Source organism: Leucoraja erinacea, chromosome 3 (genome assembly GCF_028641065.1).
Source record: "Leucoraja erinacea ecotype New England chromosome 3, Leri_hhj_1, whole genome shotgun sequence".
NCBI classification, from domain to species: Eukaryota; Metazoa; Chordata; class Chondrichthyes; order Rajiformes; family Rajidae; genus Leucoraja; species Leucoraja erinaceus.
In genome coordinates this window covers 63,037,326-63,054,976 of record NC_073379.1, presented here as the reverse complement: position 1 = coordinate 63,054,976, position 17,651 = coordinate 63,037,326, and the positions used below count along the sequence as shown (strand labels likewise).

At 41.0% G+C, this 17,651-nt stretch overlaps 1 protein-coding gene across 1 annotated transcript in view; it reads left to right on the top strand.

Moving 5' to 3' along the window:
* Nucleotides 1-14,046, top strand: part of LOC129694163 (low-density lipoprotein receptor-related protein 1B-like) — a 76,837-nt gene extending 62,791 nt beyond the window's left edge. The window contains exons 41-50 of the mRNA XM_055630884.1: nt 856-1,173; nt 4,696-4,867; nt 5,926-6,147; nt 6,714-6,832; nt 6,905-7,044; nt 7,314-7,455; nt 8,418-8,564; nt 11,010-11,117; nt 11,372-11,452; nt 13,095-14,046. Coding sequence (XP_055486859.1) covers nt 856-1,173; nt 4,696-4,867; nt 5,926-6,147; nt 6,714-6,832; nt 6,905-7,044; nt 7,314-7,455; nt 8,418-8,564; nt 11,010-11,117; nt 11,372-11,452; nt 13,095-13,177 — 1,532 coding nt within the window. The 3' untranslated portion in view covers nt 13,178-14,046. The remainder of the gene's footprint in view (nt 1-855; nt 1,174-4,695; nt 4,868-5,925; nt 6,148-6,713; nt 6,833-6,904; nt 7,045-7,313; nt 7,456-8,417; nt 8,565-11,009; nt 11,118-11,371; nt 11,453-13,094) is intronic.
* Nucleotides 14,047-17,651: the final 3,605 nt, after the last annotated feature.

Here is a 17,651-nt window from a genome sequence, read left to right as displayed (position 1 = left end):
AATATAAACTTGGGTGAGCATGGGAGAAAATGTTATTGCAAATCTAACCCTCACATTGTGAACTAAATTTATTTTGGCTAGATTTAATCTTGTAGGTGAATTGTTGCCAAATAGTCAGTGCACTGTTCTGACTTGCAGTTAATTAGTACTTTACCTTTAGTGCTTTAAATTACATTGTTTTTCCTTCATTCTAACTGAATAATTTAATCAGAGGACAGATGTGGATGAAACAGATTTGAATCCAGCTCTGGCTTGATTGAATGTTAGATTTGAGCTCAACGTGGAACAAGCTAATTAAATCGGTTTTGAGACAATGTGCATGCACTAAACTACCCTTAGTTGATATTAAAGGCATCCTTGGCCCCAAGGATGATTTGACATGTAAAATGTTAAATCTGTTAGATTATGGTCTCGGTATCAGCGGCTGTTTTGCAACTGATCTGGATATTTTTGACATTAAAACATGGCCACTGAAAATTAGTTGCGTTTTTTACCTCTACCCTGAACAGTAGAAATAGTAAATCAGTATTGGGGTAGGATTTTAAATGTTCTGGACAACATCTAGGAATGGTGTCTATCGAAAGTAAAATCTGGGAATGGCAGGTAGTTGGCTGAATGCAAGTCGATCTTAAGCACATTTCTGAAACTTCTAGTTCTTGGGAACTTCTTTGTGAATGTCCACTGGATTAAGAATTTCTAGAAGTACATAAGTTCTTGAGCATTAGCTCTGAGTTCAGTTTCTCAATGGATTTAAACGGTGAACAGTATAATATATGCAATTTAAATTCTAAGGTTAATTCATTGTATGGATCCATTGTAATCCTGAGTGGAATTTATTTTTGTTTCCCCCCAAAGATGTGAATGAATGCTTATCAAATAATGGAGGGTGTTCTCACATCTGTCAGGACCTTGTCATTGGCTATGAATGTGACTGCCCTGCTGGTTTCAGATTGGTTAATAACACATGTGAAGGTAAGCTAAACCCATTGGTTGACTACGACATGGTGTATGAAGGGAAGCAATTAACAGACGTTGATTTATTTTTAGATATCGACGAATGTAAAAGTCCTGAAACATGCAGTCAACTTTGCATTAACTTGGAAGGAAGCTACAAGTGTGAGTGTCATAAAGGATATCACATGGATTCAACTGATTGGGTTTGCAAGTCAATGGGTAAGTAACTTTTAAATGACAATAGCTAAATTAACAAATTTGGTCCCTGCCAAGGATGAGGTTTAGAGACACAGCGTGGAAATGAGCCCTTCGGTCCACTGAGACTGCAGCAACCATCAATTACCCATACACTGGTTCTATGTTCTCCCAGTTCCATATCCAACACACTAGGGGTAATTTACAGAGGCCAATTAACCTACAAATCTATACATCTTTGGAATGAGGAAACTGGAGCACCCAGAGAAAACTCACGTGGTTACAAGGAGAATGTACAATCTCCACACTGACAGCACCCATAGTCGGGATGGAATCAAGGTCCATGGTGCTGTAATGCAACAGGTCTACTGCTATGCCACTGTCATCCTGCAGTAGTATTTAAGATTATCCAGCAGCATGTTTAGTCTGGAGAGAAATTGTTGATTCTGTAGTGTAAATTGGTATTTGATCAACTTAATCTGTCTCTACTCACCGTTGTCATGAGGATTATTCTGTTTTTCTGCCTAAATTATTGTCAGCTTATCGGTTGTTTTAAAAAGTATTGGAGGGGGCTTGAGGATGGTGGGAGAGACTGGCATTGCTCATTGTGCTTCTCTGGAGCACGAGTAATAGGTCGTGTTGAGATTTTCCAATGTTGTGAACTTGACTAATAGCATCATAGTCAGCAAATTAATCTTGCTTTGCAAATGTATGTTTGTGTTGCAAATTGCATAATGTGGCACTAGTCCCTTTTTTTTTTTGGACTTCCTCTCTAGCCATGAAATTAGCTTTAAATGGGAGCTTGCCTGTCGGGATACTTATAATAATTTAAAAAAACAACATTTCAATTTGGGAAGAACCAATTCATTCTATAAACAGTGAACATAGCACTGGACGGACATTTGGTGAAGAGCAGGTAGTGGGGAGAGATTTCTAAATGGGGAGAGAATCCAGAAATCGGAGGTGCAAAGGGCCTTGGGCGTGCCAGTGCAGGATTCCAAAAAAGTTGATCTGCAAGTCGAATCAGTAGTAAAGAAAGAAAACTCAATGTTAGCATTTATTTCAAAAGGGCTGGTATACAAAAACAGGGATGTAATGCTGAGACTCTATAAGGCACTGGTAAGGCCGCATTTGGAATATTGCCAGCAATTTTGGGCACCATATCTGAGGATGTGCCGGCTCACGAAAGGGTTCATAGGAGATTTCCAAAAATTATCCCAGGATGGAGTAGGTTAACCTATGATGAGTGTTTGTCGACACTGGGTCTGTACTCGCTGGAGTTTAGAAAAATGAGGTGGGACCTCATTGAGACGTACAGAATAGTGAAAGGGTTGAATAGAATGGATGTGGAGAGGATGTTTCCACTAGGAGAGTCTAGGACTAGATGTCATAGCCTCAGAATTAAAGGATGTTCTTTTAGGAAGGAGATGAAGAGAAATTTATTTTGTCAGAGGATGGTGAATCTGTGGAATTCTTTGCCACAGAAGGCTGTGGAGCCAAGTCAGTGGATATTTTTAAGGTTGAGGTAAATAGATTCTTGATTGTGATTGTGGACTTTGGAAGGAGTAGGATGGGGACCCGTTTATATCAACGGGTCGATGGTTGAAAGGGTCAAGAGCTTCAAATTCCTGGGCGTGCACATCTCTGAAGATCTTTCCTGGTCTGAGAACACTGATGCAATTATTAAGAAAGCACATCAGCACCTCTACTTCCTGAGAAGATTACAGAGAGTCGGTTTGTCAAGGAGGACTCAGAGACTTCTACAGGTGCACAGTAGAGAGCATGCTGACCGGTTGCATCGTGGCTTGGTTCGGCAACTTGAGTGCCCTGGAGAGGAAAAGACTACAAAAAGTAGTAAACACTGCCCAGTCCATCATCGGCTAAACCTCCCTTCCATCATGTATCGCAGCCGCATCAAAAAGGCTGGTAGTATCATGACCCACACCATCCTGGCCACACACTCATAGAAACATAGAAATTAGGTGCAGGAGTAGGCCATTCGGCCCTTCGAGCCTGCACCGGCATTCAATATGATCATGGCTGATCATCCAACTCAGTATCCTGTACCTGCCTTCTCTCCATACCCCCTGATCCCCTTAGCCACAAGGGCCACATCTAACTCCCTCTTAAATATAGCCAATGAACTGGCCTCAACTACCCTCTGTGGCAGAGAGTTCCAGAGATTCACCACTCTCTGTGTGAAAAAAGTTCTTCTCATCTCGGTTTTAAAAGATTTCCCCCTTATCCTTAAGCTGTGACCCCTTGTCCTGGACTTCCCTAACATCGGGAACAATCTTGCTGCATCTAGCCTGTCCAACCCCTTAAGAATTTTGTAAGTTTCTATAAGATCCCCTCTCAATCTCCTAAATTCTAGAGAGTATAAACCAAGTCCCTGCTACCTTCAGGTAGAAGGTACAGGAGCCTGAAGACTGCAACAACCAGGTTCAGGAATAGCTACTTCCCCACAGCCATCAGGCTATTAAACTTGGCTCTGACAAAACGCTGAACATTAATAGCCCATTATCTGTTATTTGCACTTTATCAGTTTATTTATTCAAGTATGTATATATTTATATAATGATATATGGACACACTGATCTGTTTTGTAGTCAATGCCTACTATGTTCTGTTGTGCTGAAGCAAAGCAAGAATTTCATTGTCCTATCAGGGACACATGACAATAAACTTACTTGAACTTGATTAGTACAGGTGTCAAGTTATGGGGAGAAGGCAGGAGAATGGGGCTAGGAGGGAGAGATAGATCAGCCATAATTTAATGGTAGAGTAGACTTAATGGGCCGAATGGCCTAATTCTACTCCTAACATTTATGAGCTTATATTAAAAGAAGTAATGAGGAGCTGCAAATGCTGCTTAATGCACAGAAGGACTTGAGGTGCTGGAGGAACTCAGCACGTCAGGCAACATCTCTGGAGGACATGCATAATGATTTTTTTTTTGGCTCAAGCCCTTTCAGACTAATTTCATTGGACACACCTCCCTGCCCAATAACACCACTGGTCTTGATCTCCAAGAATAAGATACCCTTTGGGTATTTTGTAATGAAAAGAAGTCCTGCAAATGCAACTGAGTTTTCACTGACCTCTAATTTACATAACTTCAGCAAACAATTTGTCTGTGTGCAAGAAACATAGAAACATAGAAATTAGGTGCAGGAGTAGGCCATTCGGCCCTTCGAGCCTGCACCGCCATTCAATATGATCATGGCTGATCATCCAACTCAGTATCCCGTACCTGCCTTCTCTCCATACCCCCTAATCCCCTTAGCCACAAGGGCCACATCTAACTCCCTCTTAAATATAGCCAATGAACTGGCCTCAACTACCCTCTGTGGCAGAGAGTTCCAGAGATTCACCACTCTCTGTGTGAAAAAAGTAAGAAGTGCATTTCCTTGCACATATATAAATTCTGATCCTGTTCCGCACTCTACATTGTACCCATAAAACAACGTAATAATAAAGAGAATTAATTTACAACTTAATGACAGCCTGCTATTGAGGATGATTTTTTTTTTCTGAATCCTGCAGGGACAGAGCCTTTCCTGATCTTCACTAATCGCTATGATATCCGGAAGCTCGGACTACATCACCAGGATTACACCCCACTACCTCTGCATCCAAGAAATGCCATGGCACTGGACGCAGATGTGGCAGAGCAGAGAATATTTTGGGCTGACCTGGCACAACAAACAATTTTCAGGTAACAGTTTTGAACTGATTTAAAACAATTTACTAAATTGTTAACATTTGCGATGGGCCACAGGAAAACGTAACACCAACATTTTACAGTAACTTGACAATGAGACTTGGATTTCAATTATTTTCTCCAGTCCATGATGCAGTAATCTTTCCAGCTGGTATACATCATGTGTTAACGAAAATGTAGATTGCCATTCAACACTACTTTAGTTGAAACGGATGTATCATAGTCTTACAGCTCAGAAATGAGCGCCTCTGGCCTATCTTGGCCCTGCTGACCAGGATGTCCATTCACGTTAGTCCCATTTCCCTGCATTAGGTCCATATCTCACTCTACCTTTTGTATCCATGTACCTCTCCGAATGCATATTAAACATTGTAGAATGGAGATGGACAATCAACCTCTAACTGAATTCACCTGCTGCTTTCCAACTCTTGCCCCACTCCTGTCACCACGTTTGACCAGCTATCTCCCAATTACATCAGTCTTGAAGGGTCCTAACATAAAACATTGTCCGCTTCCCTCCACAGATGCTGCCTGACTTGCTGTTCCTCCAACAGTTTATCTGCTCAAGATTGCAGCATCTGCAGTCATTTGTCATGATTTTGTGTACGTCAAAGTCCACCCCTCTCCCTCGACACGCTAGGGGAGCCCATCCAACCTCTCATAATTTGGGCCCTCCAGTCCCAAGTCATTCTGGTGAATTTTTCCACGCCTTTTTACTGCTTAATGATATCCTTTCTACAGCTGGATGACCAGCTCTGAACAATATTTTTGTGTGATGTCACCAACTACTTGTGCAGTTGGAACATAACATCCCAACTCCTGAACTCAATGCCTTGATCATGAAGGCAAGTTTATCAAATGCTGCCTTCACTGTCCTCTCTACCTGTGACACCATGTATATTGAGAACACTTTGTCATGCAATTATTCATACCTTCAACTAGTGTCGCTAATCTGGCATGTCTGTAATTGTGCAAAATTGTTTTCTGCATTTCAAAGTAACGAGAAGCACCTACAAATGAATAAGTCTCCAATTTACATTATGTTTGTGCAGTGTGACCTTTGATAAATGGGAACACCCAACGCTGGCCTCCAGAATTAAGGTTCCGGGCTTCCCTGCAGGAATTGCAGTAGATTGGATCTACAAGCATATCTATTGGACTGATCGAGGTGAAAGGACAATATCTGTGGCCACTTTTGATGGAACCAAAAGGAAGGTTCTTTTTGACACAGACTTGCGGGAGCCATCATCTATAGCAGTTGATCCAATAACTGGGTACTGTTTTGTTTTTTTGTGCACTGGTGTATAAGGGAATGAATTGATATTGTTTTATTTTGTAGAAAAATTGCACTGAGATAAAAAGGCATGTCTTATTAAATGGCAAAGGAGGCATGAAGGGCTGGAGAGACTACTTGAGCTTCCATTGTAGTTCAGCATGAATGACTGCAGTATTTCTAATGTACAATAATCATGCTTTCGATTTTTTTTTGCTGTATGATGAGTTATTAATGGCGGAATATTGCCTTGGCTGTGTGATGAATTTGTTCTGAGGAAATGGGAATCTCTTGCTGTAGAATCTATTCTGCCAAAGGGGGTATCATTAACAATTTTGGGAGAAAACAGGGGGATGTTAGAAAATTAAATGACAAAAATCTACAACTATCCCATGTGAGTTTCAGTTTGCAATTATTTACAAATTTGTTAACGTAGATTTTCTATATTTCACGGGAAATGTTTGATGAAAATTTCCAATGGTTTTGCAGAACTGGATGCACTTGGTATTAATGAATAGTTGAATCTGACGGTCAGTTCTAGCCATTTAATTTGGTTTTTTTTCTCAGGTTTGTTTACTGGTCGGACTGTGGGGTACCAGCCCTCATTGAAAAAGCAGGAATGGATGGTGCTGACCGCCAACAAGTTGTTAGCAGAGAGATTGAGTATCCAACTGGCATTACACTTGGTAAGGACATTTCTTTCAGGAAACGTTTCTCCCTGCATTAGAATGGTTTAGTCATTGAACATTTTCCCACAGATCTTATAAAAAGTCGCTTGTATTGGGTTGATTCAAAGATGCACATGTTATCAAGTGTCGACCTAAACGGTCAGGATAGAAGAACAGTGCTGTGGTCACTGGAATTCCTTCTTCATCCTTCTGCAGTTGCTGCATTTGAGGTAAAACTTCCCACCTTGAGAATAATTTAGATTTATAAAATTCCAATGTAGATTGATTTGTCAATAGTACAACAATCTAAGTAAAAGATTTCAACGTGTTGGGCATATTAATGTAATTTCAATTTTTAAATCTATGACCCTTTGAGAAAAGAATGCTAACTTTAAATTTTACATTTGCAACCTGAATAAAATCAATGCATATTCTGTGCGTGTGTAATGATCTGATAAAAGCTTGGTCCCTATTCAAAGTACAAATTATTTTGTTCTAGGATACTGTCTTCTGGACTGATGAGGGGACCAAAGCAGTTCATGAAATTGATAAATATGGAGGAAATGATGTGGTCGTATTGGCCTCCAACCTTCATGAACCTCGGGACATTATAGTTTACAATGAACTGTTACAACCACTTGGTATGGTTTACCTTTTATCATGGCTTTGTGTACCTGAATTCATTTCAGTCAGTTACTTGCCTATTGAATTATGGAATTGTGAAAATAAAGACTTTAGTCTTTGGCCCAAACCTAATCTACCATTTGGTAAGATTGCGGTTGAACTTCGCATTCCATTCCAAAGCCATAATGTGCTGCAAATTCATTATTTTGACCAGCTATTAGCTGGTTATGAAATCGCATCCAAGATATTGGTATTGACCATCCAATAAACTTGCTATGGCATCAAAATAGCTAGCTGTTAGAATATGAATTGGGTAATCAAATCTTTGAGTTGAAACTTTCAGCAAATGTACTCCACCAACCTGTTAATCAAACTTGCTGTAACATTGAGGTGTTGCCTGTAATAATACTTACTTCCTTTGCACCACCTTTGCCATAAGTCTTGATATTGGATAGAGAACTTTAGGAAAAAAATGTGAGCTGGTTCATGATGTGCTCTCCCTTCATTAGAAGCTTGCAATTCCCTGGTCTGGTTGGGGATAACCAGTCTGGGTCTCTGGAAATTGGGTCTGGGTTGTGAACCTAACATTGTCTGGATGCCTTCCCCCCCCCAAAAAATCCCTGTTAATTGAATTTGAGGTGATGCCAGTCATTAATATTCACTGATTTTAATGGTTAACTGACACTTGGGCAGGAACAACTTTTACCTCCTTGAAGTTATGCCCAATAAAACCAGCAATCCTGAAACGGTGTAACTTGACATAGGACTCAATTTGATTAATTGTCTAGACCATGCACGTGTGTGAGTCTGGGGCTGCCGACAGCTGAAGCAATGGCACCAAATGGAACCTAGTAAAAGATGGCATGGTTTGACCCGTGTTTCTAAAGCATTATTGCTAGCCGGTGATCTGATGGCAAATGTGCTGCAAATACAAAGTACATTTTGTACTTATAGATTTTTTTTCCCTTTTTGTGCTCAGGTAAAAATTGGTGTGGCAAAAATAGGAATGGGGGCTGCGAATTCATGTGCCTGCCTTCCTCATTGTCTAACACAAAGTCGTTGAAATATACCTGTGTGTGTCCACTTGGAAAGGAGCTGGAGCCAAATGGGCAGCGGTGTAGAATGGGTATGAAATATATAGTTAATCTCTAAACTTTGCTTCATATTTATTTCTCTTGAAGCCTGTGGTCCATTCTCAAGTTCAAGATGTTGATATAATCAGTGTCTGCCATTTATTAAATTGTCCTTTCAGTGAAATTACGCTAGGAAAATTTTACTGATTAGATTCAATGAAGCAAGTGAAGTAAAATTTAAGTTATGTGCAATTAGAACATGTGAAGGGAGAAATTCAATAGAAAAAGTTTAAATCAGCAAAAATCCAATTGAAAGTTTGTATTTGTCCAATAACTTTGGCAAAATTAAGATGCAGTTGGAGGGCCTAAGGTCGTGTTTCCTAGCTGTAGCTCTAAACTAAAACAATAGACAATAGGTGCAGGGGTAGGCCATTCGGCACTTCGAGCCAGCACTGCCATTTAATGTGATCATGGCTGATCATCCCCAATCAGTACCTGTTCCTGCCTTCTCCCCATATCCCCTGACTCCGCTATCTTTAAGAGCCCTAACTAGCTCTCGAAAGTATCCAGCGAACCGGCCTCCACCGCCATCTGAGGCAGAGAATTCCACAAACTCACAACTCTCAGTGTGGAAAAAAAAGTGTTTCCTCGTCACTGTTCTAAATGGCTTACCACTTATGCTTAAACTGAGGCACCTAGTTCTGGACTTCCCCAACATCGGGAACAATTGCCTCTAGCTTGTCCAAATCCTAATTAATCTTATATGTTTCAATAAGATACCCTGTCATCCTTCTAAACTCCAGAGTGTACAAGCCCAGCCGCTCCATTCTCTCAGCGCATGACAGTCCCGACATCCCGGGTATCAACCTTGTAAACCTACGCTGCACTCCCTCAATAGCAAGAATGCCCTTCCTCAAATTAGGGGACCAAAACTGCACACACGACTCCAGGTGTGGTCTCACTAGGGCTCTGTACAATGGCAGAAGGACCTATTTGCTCCTATACTCGTCCTCATGCTATGAAGGCCAACATGCCATTCGTTTTCTTCACTGCCTGCTGTACCTGCATGCTTACTTTCATTGACTGATGAACAAGGACCCCCAGATCTCGTTATACTTCCTCTTTTCCCAACTTGACACCATTTAGATAATCTGCCTTCCTGTTTTTGTTACCAAATTGGATAACCTCACATTTCTTCACATTAAACTGCATCTGCCATGCATCTGCCCACTCAGGAAGCCTGGATCGCCTCAGCACAGAGGGAGAACAAGCAGGGAAGAGACAGAGACTTTAAGACTTTTGCCTTCCATCACAGTGAGGATGTGCCTGGTAAACTCACTGTGGTGGATGTTAAATTTGTGTTTATTGTGTGTTTTTGTTATTTTATTTTATCATATGTATGACTGCAAGGCACAACATTTCGTTCAGACCTTTGTTACCAATTTCCACCCTTTCACTTCCACCTCATCCACTGACTCCCCTTCAAACGAAGGAGATGCAACGCCTGCTCTAGCTCTTCCCTTTCCATTTTGGAAAGAGACCAGTGTCCACAACAAGCAGGATCTCACAACTATGACCACCTGGTTTTACTAGAATCTCATTTATTTCGTAGTTTCTCTATCCTCTGAAGGCAGCTTCTGCACCATGCTTCTGACAAGTCTCTTTTTACTAGAAACTCATTTATCACGAGCCATACATGCATCAGTTTTTCAGTCTCTCCTATCAAAGACATGTTCTCTGTCCTCCTCCTCTCACCCGTGCCTTAATTTGCTTATTTCCAACTTTTCCATCATCTTAAAACCCCTGCCCCACTTTCACGACCTAATCTGCCGAGTTTCCCCTTGACTCGTACTTGCAGTATGGTCACCACGAGGTCGTAGGAGGTCTTCGTAACTCTTCCTCATGCTCGTGAGTGGTCTCCGCGTACTCGTGGCCTCAAGTAGGTCGCAACGTTTTTTACCGCCTGATAAAAAAAAGTCCATGCGTTTTTTTTTAAAGTCGGCATAGAAAAAATGTATAATTTTTACTCGTAGGTAGATCGTAGTAGCTCGTAGTAGGTCATAGTAGGTCGTAGGTAGTCGTAGGTCGGTAACTGGCCCGAGGAAAAAAATGCGAACACGACATGCGATCATGTGATCATTTTCCGCTCGTAGCTAGTTGTAGTTGGCCTTAGGTGTGGAAGACTGAGGTCCAGGGGGGTCGTAGGAGGTTGTACACGTAGTCGTAGGAGGTCTTTTACTTTGGCGAGTCAACACAACATTTTTTTCAACTTGTCTAGGGTCTTCTAAACTCGTGGATTAGGTCGTCCAAGTGGGACAGGCCCTTAAGTCATTGATGGAATAAATTTATTTGGCCTGCACAGGTGCTGTCTAGCTGCCTGAATATTTTCTACAGTCGATTTTTTCAACCATGTGTGCCTTTAACTTAAATGTCATGCCTAGTCATGGCTTTGTGTACTAATGGATTTGGATGACGTTTGAATATTGATTTATTTACAGCAAAGCAATATAAAAGTGTTGCAGAAACAACAACCTTGGTGTCTACCTTAACCTCTACTTCTAAACAACTGCCTTCTAACTTTCATACAACAATTACATTAACTGAAGGTAATGAAAATGAACCTGTTTTTAATTGAATTTGCACTGGGAAGCCATGATCAGGGCCTTTGCTACATTGTTTAAAGTTTTTGCTGTATGTTTCTCCAGTTTTAGCAGAATAATTGTGTTATTCAGATATTTCATTCTAGCTGATGTTATTATGTTTAAGTTTAAGTTTAGTTTTAGTTTAAGTTAAGTTAAGTTTTGGTTAAGTTAAGTTTTACATTTAGTGAGTTATCAAACTTACAATCTGTTCATAACAGGTAAAAATTCAAGTGTTACCCTTGATGAAGACCACAAACCCATGAATGGCTCTGAAATTGGTTGGATTGCACTTGCTATTAGTAAGTATTTCAAAATGGGGAATACAATTCCTTTTAACACTTGATTTTGACCACTGTGGGGTTTATCCACATTACAACAGAAGTGCTGTGCATCTTAAAACGAGAAGATGGGTAAACCTTGAGGGCCTGATTGGGTATATCTGAGAACGCTGGGAAACTAGAGAAATTGCAAGATCCCTGGCTGAGATGTGTGCATCATTATTGGCCACAAGTGAGGCGCTGGCAGAACGGAGGGTGGCTATGTGCCTTTAAGGGCTGCAAATAAAACCCTAAGAACTGTAGACCAGTAAACATGTCATCTGTGGGAGATAGTTACTGAAAGGAATTCAGAGGAGTAAGATATATCTGTTTTGGAAAGAGGGTAGATTGGGATGGTCAGCATGGCTTTGTGCCTGGCAGATCATGTCTCAAATATATTTTAAAAGTCACCATGAATATATATTGAGATATTTAAGATACTGCATGGTAGGCTGATCTCGAAGTCTAGATTATATGGGATCTAGGGAGTGCTTGCTAATTGGTAAGAAGAAGAGGGTGATGCTGGAAGGTTGTTCTTCAAACGGGGGGCATGATTAGTGGTGTGCTTTGGGTTGGTGCTGGGCCTGTTATCTATCAATGATTTGGATGAGAATGTACAAGACATGGCTAATAAGCTTTCAGATGACACTATAATAGGTGGAAGTATAGACTGAAGTAAATAAAGAATTACAATGGGATTTTGATCAGCAGGGTAAGTGGGCTAAGGCATGACACATGGAGTTTAATGCAGATAAGTGCTAGATGTTGTATTTTGGGAAGTCAAACCAGGGCAGGGCCTCAGTAAACAATGGGGCCCTGGTGAATGTTGTAGAACAGAAGGACCTAGGGGTACAAATACACAGGTCGCTGAAAGTTCCATCGTGGGTAGAAAGGGTGGTGAAAGAAGGCTTTTGGCATGCTGGCCTACAGCAGTAAAGACAGTACAGACATTGGGATGTTATGTTACAATTGTTGTAGATGGTGGTTGGCCCCATTTGGAGTAGTGTTCAGTTTTGGCCACCCGCTGCTACAGGAGAGATGGCATGAAGCTGGAAAGTGCAGAAAAGATTTGAGGATCTCAAAGAACTGTGTTATAGAGATGTTGAAGTGAAGGCTAGAATTATATTCTTTGGGTCATGGAAGACTGGGGGTGATCTTGCAGATGTATATAAAACCATGAGGGCCATAGATAAGGTGAATGTGTTGTATTTTACCCAGGATAGGGGAATTGGGCACTAGAGGGCATGGGTTTGAGTAAGGGGAAAGATTTAAAAGGAATCGGAGGGGTGATTTTTTTGTATATGGAACAGTGAGGCGGGTACAGTATATTTGAAAGATTACTGGACAGGTGAATGAATGGGGAAAGGTTTAGAGGGATATGGGTCAAACATGGACAAATGGGATTGGCATTTTGGTTGGCATAGATGAGTTGGGTTTAAGGGCCTTTATGCATGTATGGCTGACTCTAAAATGGCACTATTTTGCCAACTTCCTACATTTGTTAATTGGAAGAGGAAGACTACATCCTAAAGTTCAAATCCACCCATAATTCTTCGAGCTATACGTTTAACAATCTCGGTCTATGAAGCTATTCTTTCACTAATATTGCCTCTTTATTTTTCAGTGCTTGTGACTATGTTTGTTGCAGCTGGCTACATTAAATGGCAGGAGTGGCAAAGGAAGATTCAGCAAAGCATGAAACTTTGAGAATCCAGCCTTTCAACGTGATTGATTGCACAAGGCAAATAAAAACAATTTTTTTACATGTTTTGTCGGTGTTTACTTGCTGAACGGTTGGTGAAACATAGTATGGATTTTTTTTTAAGTGCAAACTTGGGTTCTTATTCCACTGGGTTGAATCTTCAAAACTGATTTTGAAAGCAGTAGGTAATTTTGAAAGCAGTACATGTTTTCAGTTTATAAATCGCATAGACAATGATCCTACCAATTCACACAAATTGCGCTGACTAATATTTCCAAACAGAATAAAATTATAGGTGCCTCAATCTTTGTCATTTCTCTTCCATTCCCACTGACTCTCCCTTTATCCAAAGTGAGAGGAAGGAAAACTGAACTGATTCCAATCAGATGTACAATATATCTTTTTGGAGTATGCTTCACTTTGTATGGCACTCTTATGGTCACAAGTGGAGATTGCATTGTTGGAGGCAAATTTAAGTTTAAGTTGGCAAGTTTCCTTCCTTTTAATGAGGTAGGCATTACTTCCTTGGCCACAGCATCAATGACTTTGGACCAGATCAAATTGATATCCAACTTGGGATGTTTAACTTTAACCATATTTCTGGGGCTCTCTGAGCTGCCGTATTGAAATGTAGTTTATTTGCCTTGAAGATTCAATTTCATTGTCACATGTACCAATTAAGGTGCAGTCAAATTTGAGTTGCCATACAGCCATACTAAGTAAAAAGCAAAAATACACAAGGCACATAAAATAAAGTTTAACATAAACATCCAACACAGTGGAATCAACATCCCTCACTGTGATGGAAGGCAATAAAGTTCAGTTATCTTCCTCCTTGGTTCACCTGTGATCGGGGCCATTGTCGACAGTCTGCTGATCATCCGGATGATCGAAACTCCGGTGTCGGGACGGGTCAGAACACTCTGCGGCATGGAGCTCCCAAGTCGGCTGCTTCATACCGAAGACCGCTGCTTCATGATGTTAAAGTCCACAGGCCCCACGATCGGGGCTTCAACACTGGCGATCCTCGGCAAAAGACCCTAGGCTCCGCAAATGTAAGTCTGCACTGCTTGTGGGGCTTGAAGCACTGGGCTGGCCTCTAGGAAAGGCCGCACCACTACACGTTGTAGATCACAAGGGGGGGGGGGGGGGGGGGGGGAGATGAATCTTCGTCAAGGAAAGAGCCTGAAAAGGGTTTCCCCGATTTCTCTCTCTCTCTCTCTCCCCCCCCCCCCCCCCCCCCCCCACCACCCACATAAACATACCAAGAGACATTAAAACAAACAAGCAAGACATACTTAAAATAATAAAAACAGCGAAGGGGCAAGACAGACTGCTGGCGAGGCAGCCATTATGGGATGGGTATTCCTGCAATTGACATTGCAATAAAGGAAGGGGTTTCATAGCCAGATGACAATCACCATACCGATAGACAGCAGGAGTCTTTAATTCCTGTACCTGAATTTTGATGGCAGCCGTGGATGTGTTAAGAGAAGTTGGAGGACAACAAGAAATTGACCACAGATAATAGACCACGGATAATTGAGAGTGAGGTGCCACCACTGTCTTCACACTACAAAATCTACCTAATTCTCAACTGTATCCTTCTGAGAGAACTTTGCCACCAGACATAGACACAAAAAGCTGGAGTAACTCAGTGGGACAGGCAGCATGTCTGGAGAGAAGGAATGGATGACGTTCAGTCTGAAGAAGGGTCTCAACCCGAAACATCACTCATTCCTTCTCTCCAGAGATGCTACCTGTCCCGCTGAATTACTCCAACTTTTTGTGTCATCTTTGGTTTAAACCAGCATCTGCCGTTTCTTCCGACACATTTTGTTCGCTGCCAGACGGGCAGCCAAGCCATGAAATCAAATTGTTCTAAATTTCAAGTGTGCCAGCTGTTGGGAATAAAAACAACCCAGAAACATCTTGCCCACCAGGTTTCCAGATCAGCTCTTCCTGCTTCAAACCCCCATCTCTGTGAATATCTTAACCCTAAGATGAGTGACTGGAGGCCAGAAGGAATAGTGTATTGCCTCTTCAGATTTGTGGAGAATAGTTTCAATGGTCAATGCAATGATCCACACAATTACCAAAAGGCCAAGTCTGCATGCTGTAGTCCACACAATGTACACAGACACAACCTCACTAGTGGCAGAAAAACATAACATTTCAAAATATGAAATGGCATTTTTATTGCTAGAGGTGATAAATATCTAGATTATGAAGCCAATTTAACTGTCTGGCCATAAAATGAAAGGAATGTTTTTAAAACACCCTTGGCTCACAATGTGTGGATGTTCCTGATAATCTGATGTTATGTAAATATGTAGCTAGGTATGAAAGCATTTGGTTATCTTTGGGAGAATCCTACAAAGAGTACCAATTACCAGAATATAATTTGTAAACTATTTTGCACAAGAGAATCTTCAATTTAAATAATTAAATAGGTTCAAGATTACAGCTACATTTTCAAAAGAGGCAAGATGAAGGAAGTTCAATTCAAAGGAGGACGATGACCAAATTTGTGTAACGTATAAATGTCAACTATTGAGGAAAGAAAAGGTTTCCAAAGATGAACAACCCGACTCATTTATGTTAATATATCTAATTCCATAGACAATGTTAAGAGAGAAGTGCTGTGACCAATTGATGGTAAAATAAGTCTTCTTGCGTAGGGCGTGCACAGCCTAAACATAGAAACATAGAAATTAGGTGCAGGAGTAGGCCATTCGGCCCTTCGAGCCTGCACCGCCATTCAATATGATCATGGCTGATCATCCAACTCAGTATCCCGTACCTGCCTTCTCTCCATACCCCCTGATCCCATTAGCCACAAGGGTCACATCTAACTCCCTCTTAAATATAGCCAATGAACTGGCCTCAACTACCCTCTGTGGCAGAGAGTTCCAGAGATTCACCACTCTGTGTCAAAAAAGTTCTTCTCATCTTGGTTTTAAAGGATTTCCCCCTTATCCTTAAGCTGTGACCCCTTGTCCTGGACTTCCCCAACATCGGGAACAATCTTCCTGCATCTAGCCTGTCCACCCCTTAAGAATTTTGTAAGTTTCTATAAGATCCCCTCTCAATCTCCTAAATTCTAGAGAGTATAAACCAAGTCTATCCAGTCTTTCCTCATAAGACAGTCCTGACATCCCAGGAATCAGTCTGGTGAACCGTCTCTGCACTCCCTCTATGGCAATAATGTCCTTCCTCAGATTTGGAGACCAAAACTGTATGCAATACTCCAGGTGTGGTCTCACCAAGACCCTGTACAACTGCTGCAGAACCTCCCTGCTCCTATACTCAAATCCTTTTGCAATGAAAGCTAACATACCATTCGCTTTCTTTACTGCCTGCTGCACCTGCATGCCTACCTTCATGACTTTGTACCATGACACCCAGGTCTTGCTGAAATCGGCCACCATTTAGAAATAGTCTGCTGTTTTTGCCACCAAAAGGATAACCTCACATTTATGATGACTGAGTTGAGCTTGTTTCTATTTGATCAATTTGTTTTTGCAAGTCAGTTATTGCAAGTCGAAAAAGTGGAACACAGGTTACAATCTCCCACCCCAGCAGATAAGTGAATTTGGACTGAGAAAAATAAAATGAACTGGAGGTGGTGATGAGATTGAGCACGTTTCCTTTTTACAGTTAGCAAATAAAATGAACACACCGTCTCATCAGCAGGTGGACTGTAGCAAATGTACTTGTTCTCTGAAGCAGTTCTCAACCCATGTGTAAGATATAGTGCAGAATACATAATCATTCATGTAATTAGCTTATTAGTAATCACACTACCTGCAATTTATTCATTTTAAGACAGGACGAGATAATGGCTTGGCTTTATCTACATTTTAAAAAATGTTTTAAGGGTATGTTTTCTCCATTTCTGGTATGATTTTGAATTGGGCATCATGTGACATCAACTCATAATCTTTATATTCAAACCTCAGTAAGACTAGATGCTACCCAGTCATACATACACAAGAATACAAATAGGTTTTTTTTCGTGGTACAACTGTTAAAACATTCGTACAGATGTTGTTATATTCTAATCTAATTAAAAAAATTCAGCTGTCACTCTTCACTCTCTAGTATCATATTCAAGCACAATGTTTTCAAGAGAGAGTTAGATCTTTTAGCTCTTAGGGCTAAGGGAATCAAGGAATACAGGGGAAAAAGCCAGAATGGGGTACTGATTTTGGATGATCAGCCATGATCATATTGAATGGTGGTGCTGGCTCGAAGGGCCGAATGGTCTACTCCTGCACCTATTCTCTATGTTTCTGATATTTTTAGGTTTTTAATAGGTTCATTCCTAATTTACTCTGCTCATCGTGCCTTTATCAATTACATTCCTTTATCTCCCATCCATAGGCCAAACACAGACAGGTGGGACTAAGGTAGATGGGGCATGCTTTTCAAAACATTTTCATAGTCACGAACATGACCTTAAACATTCAGTGAGGT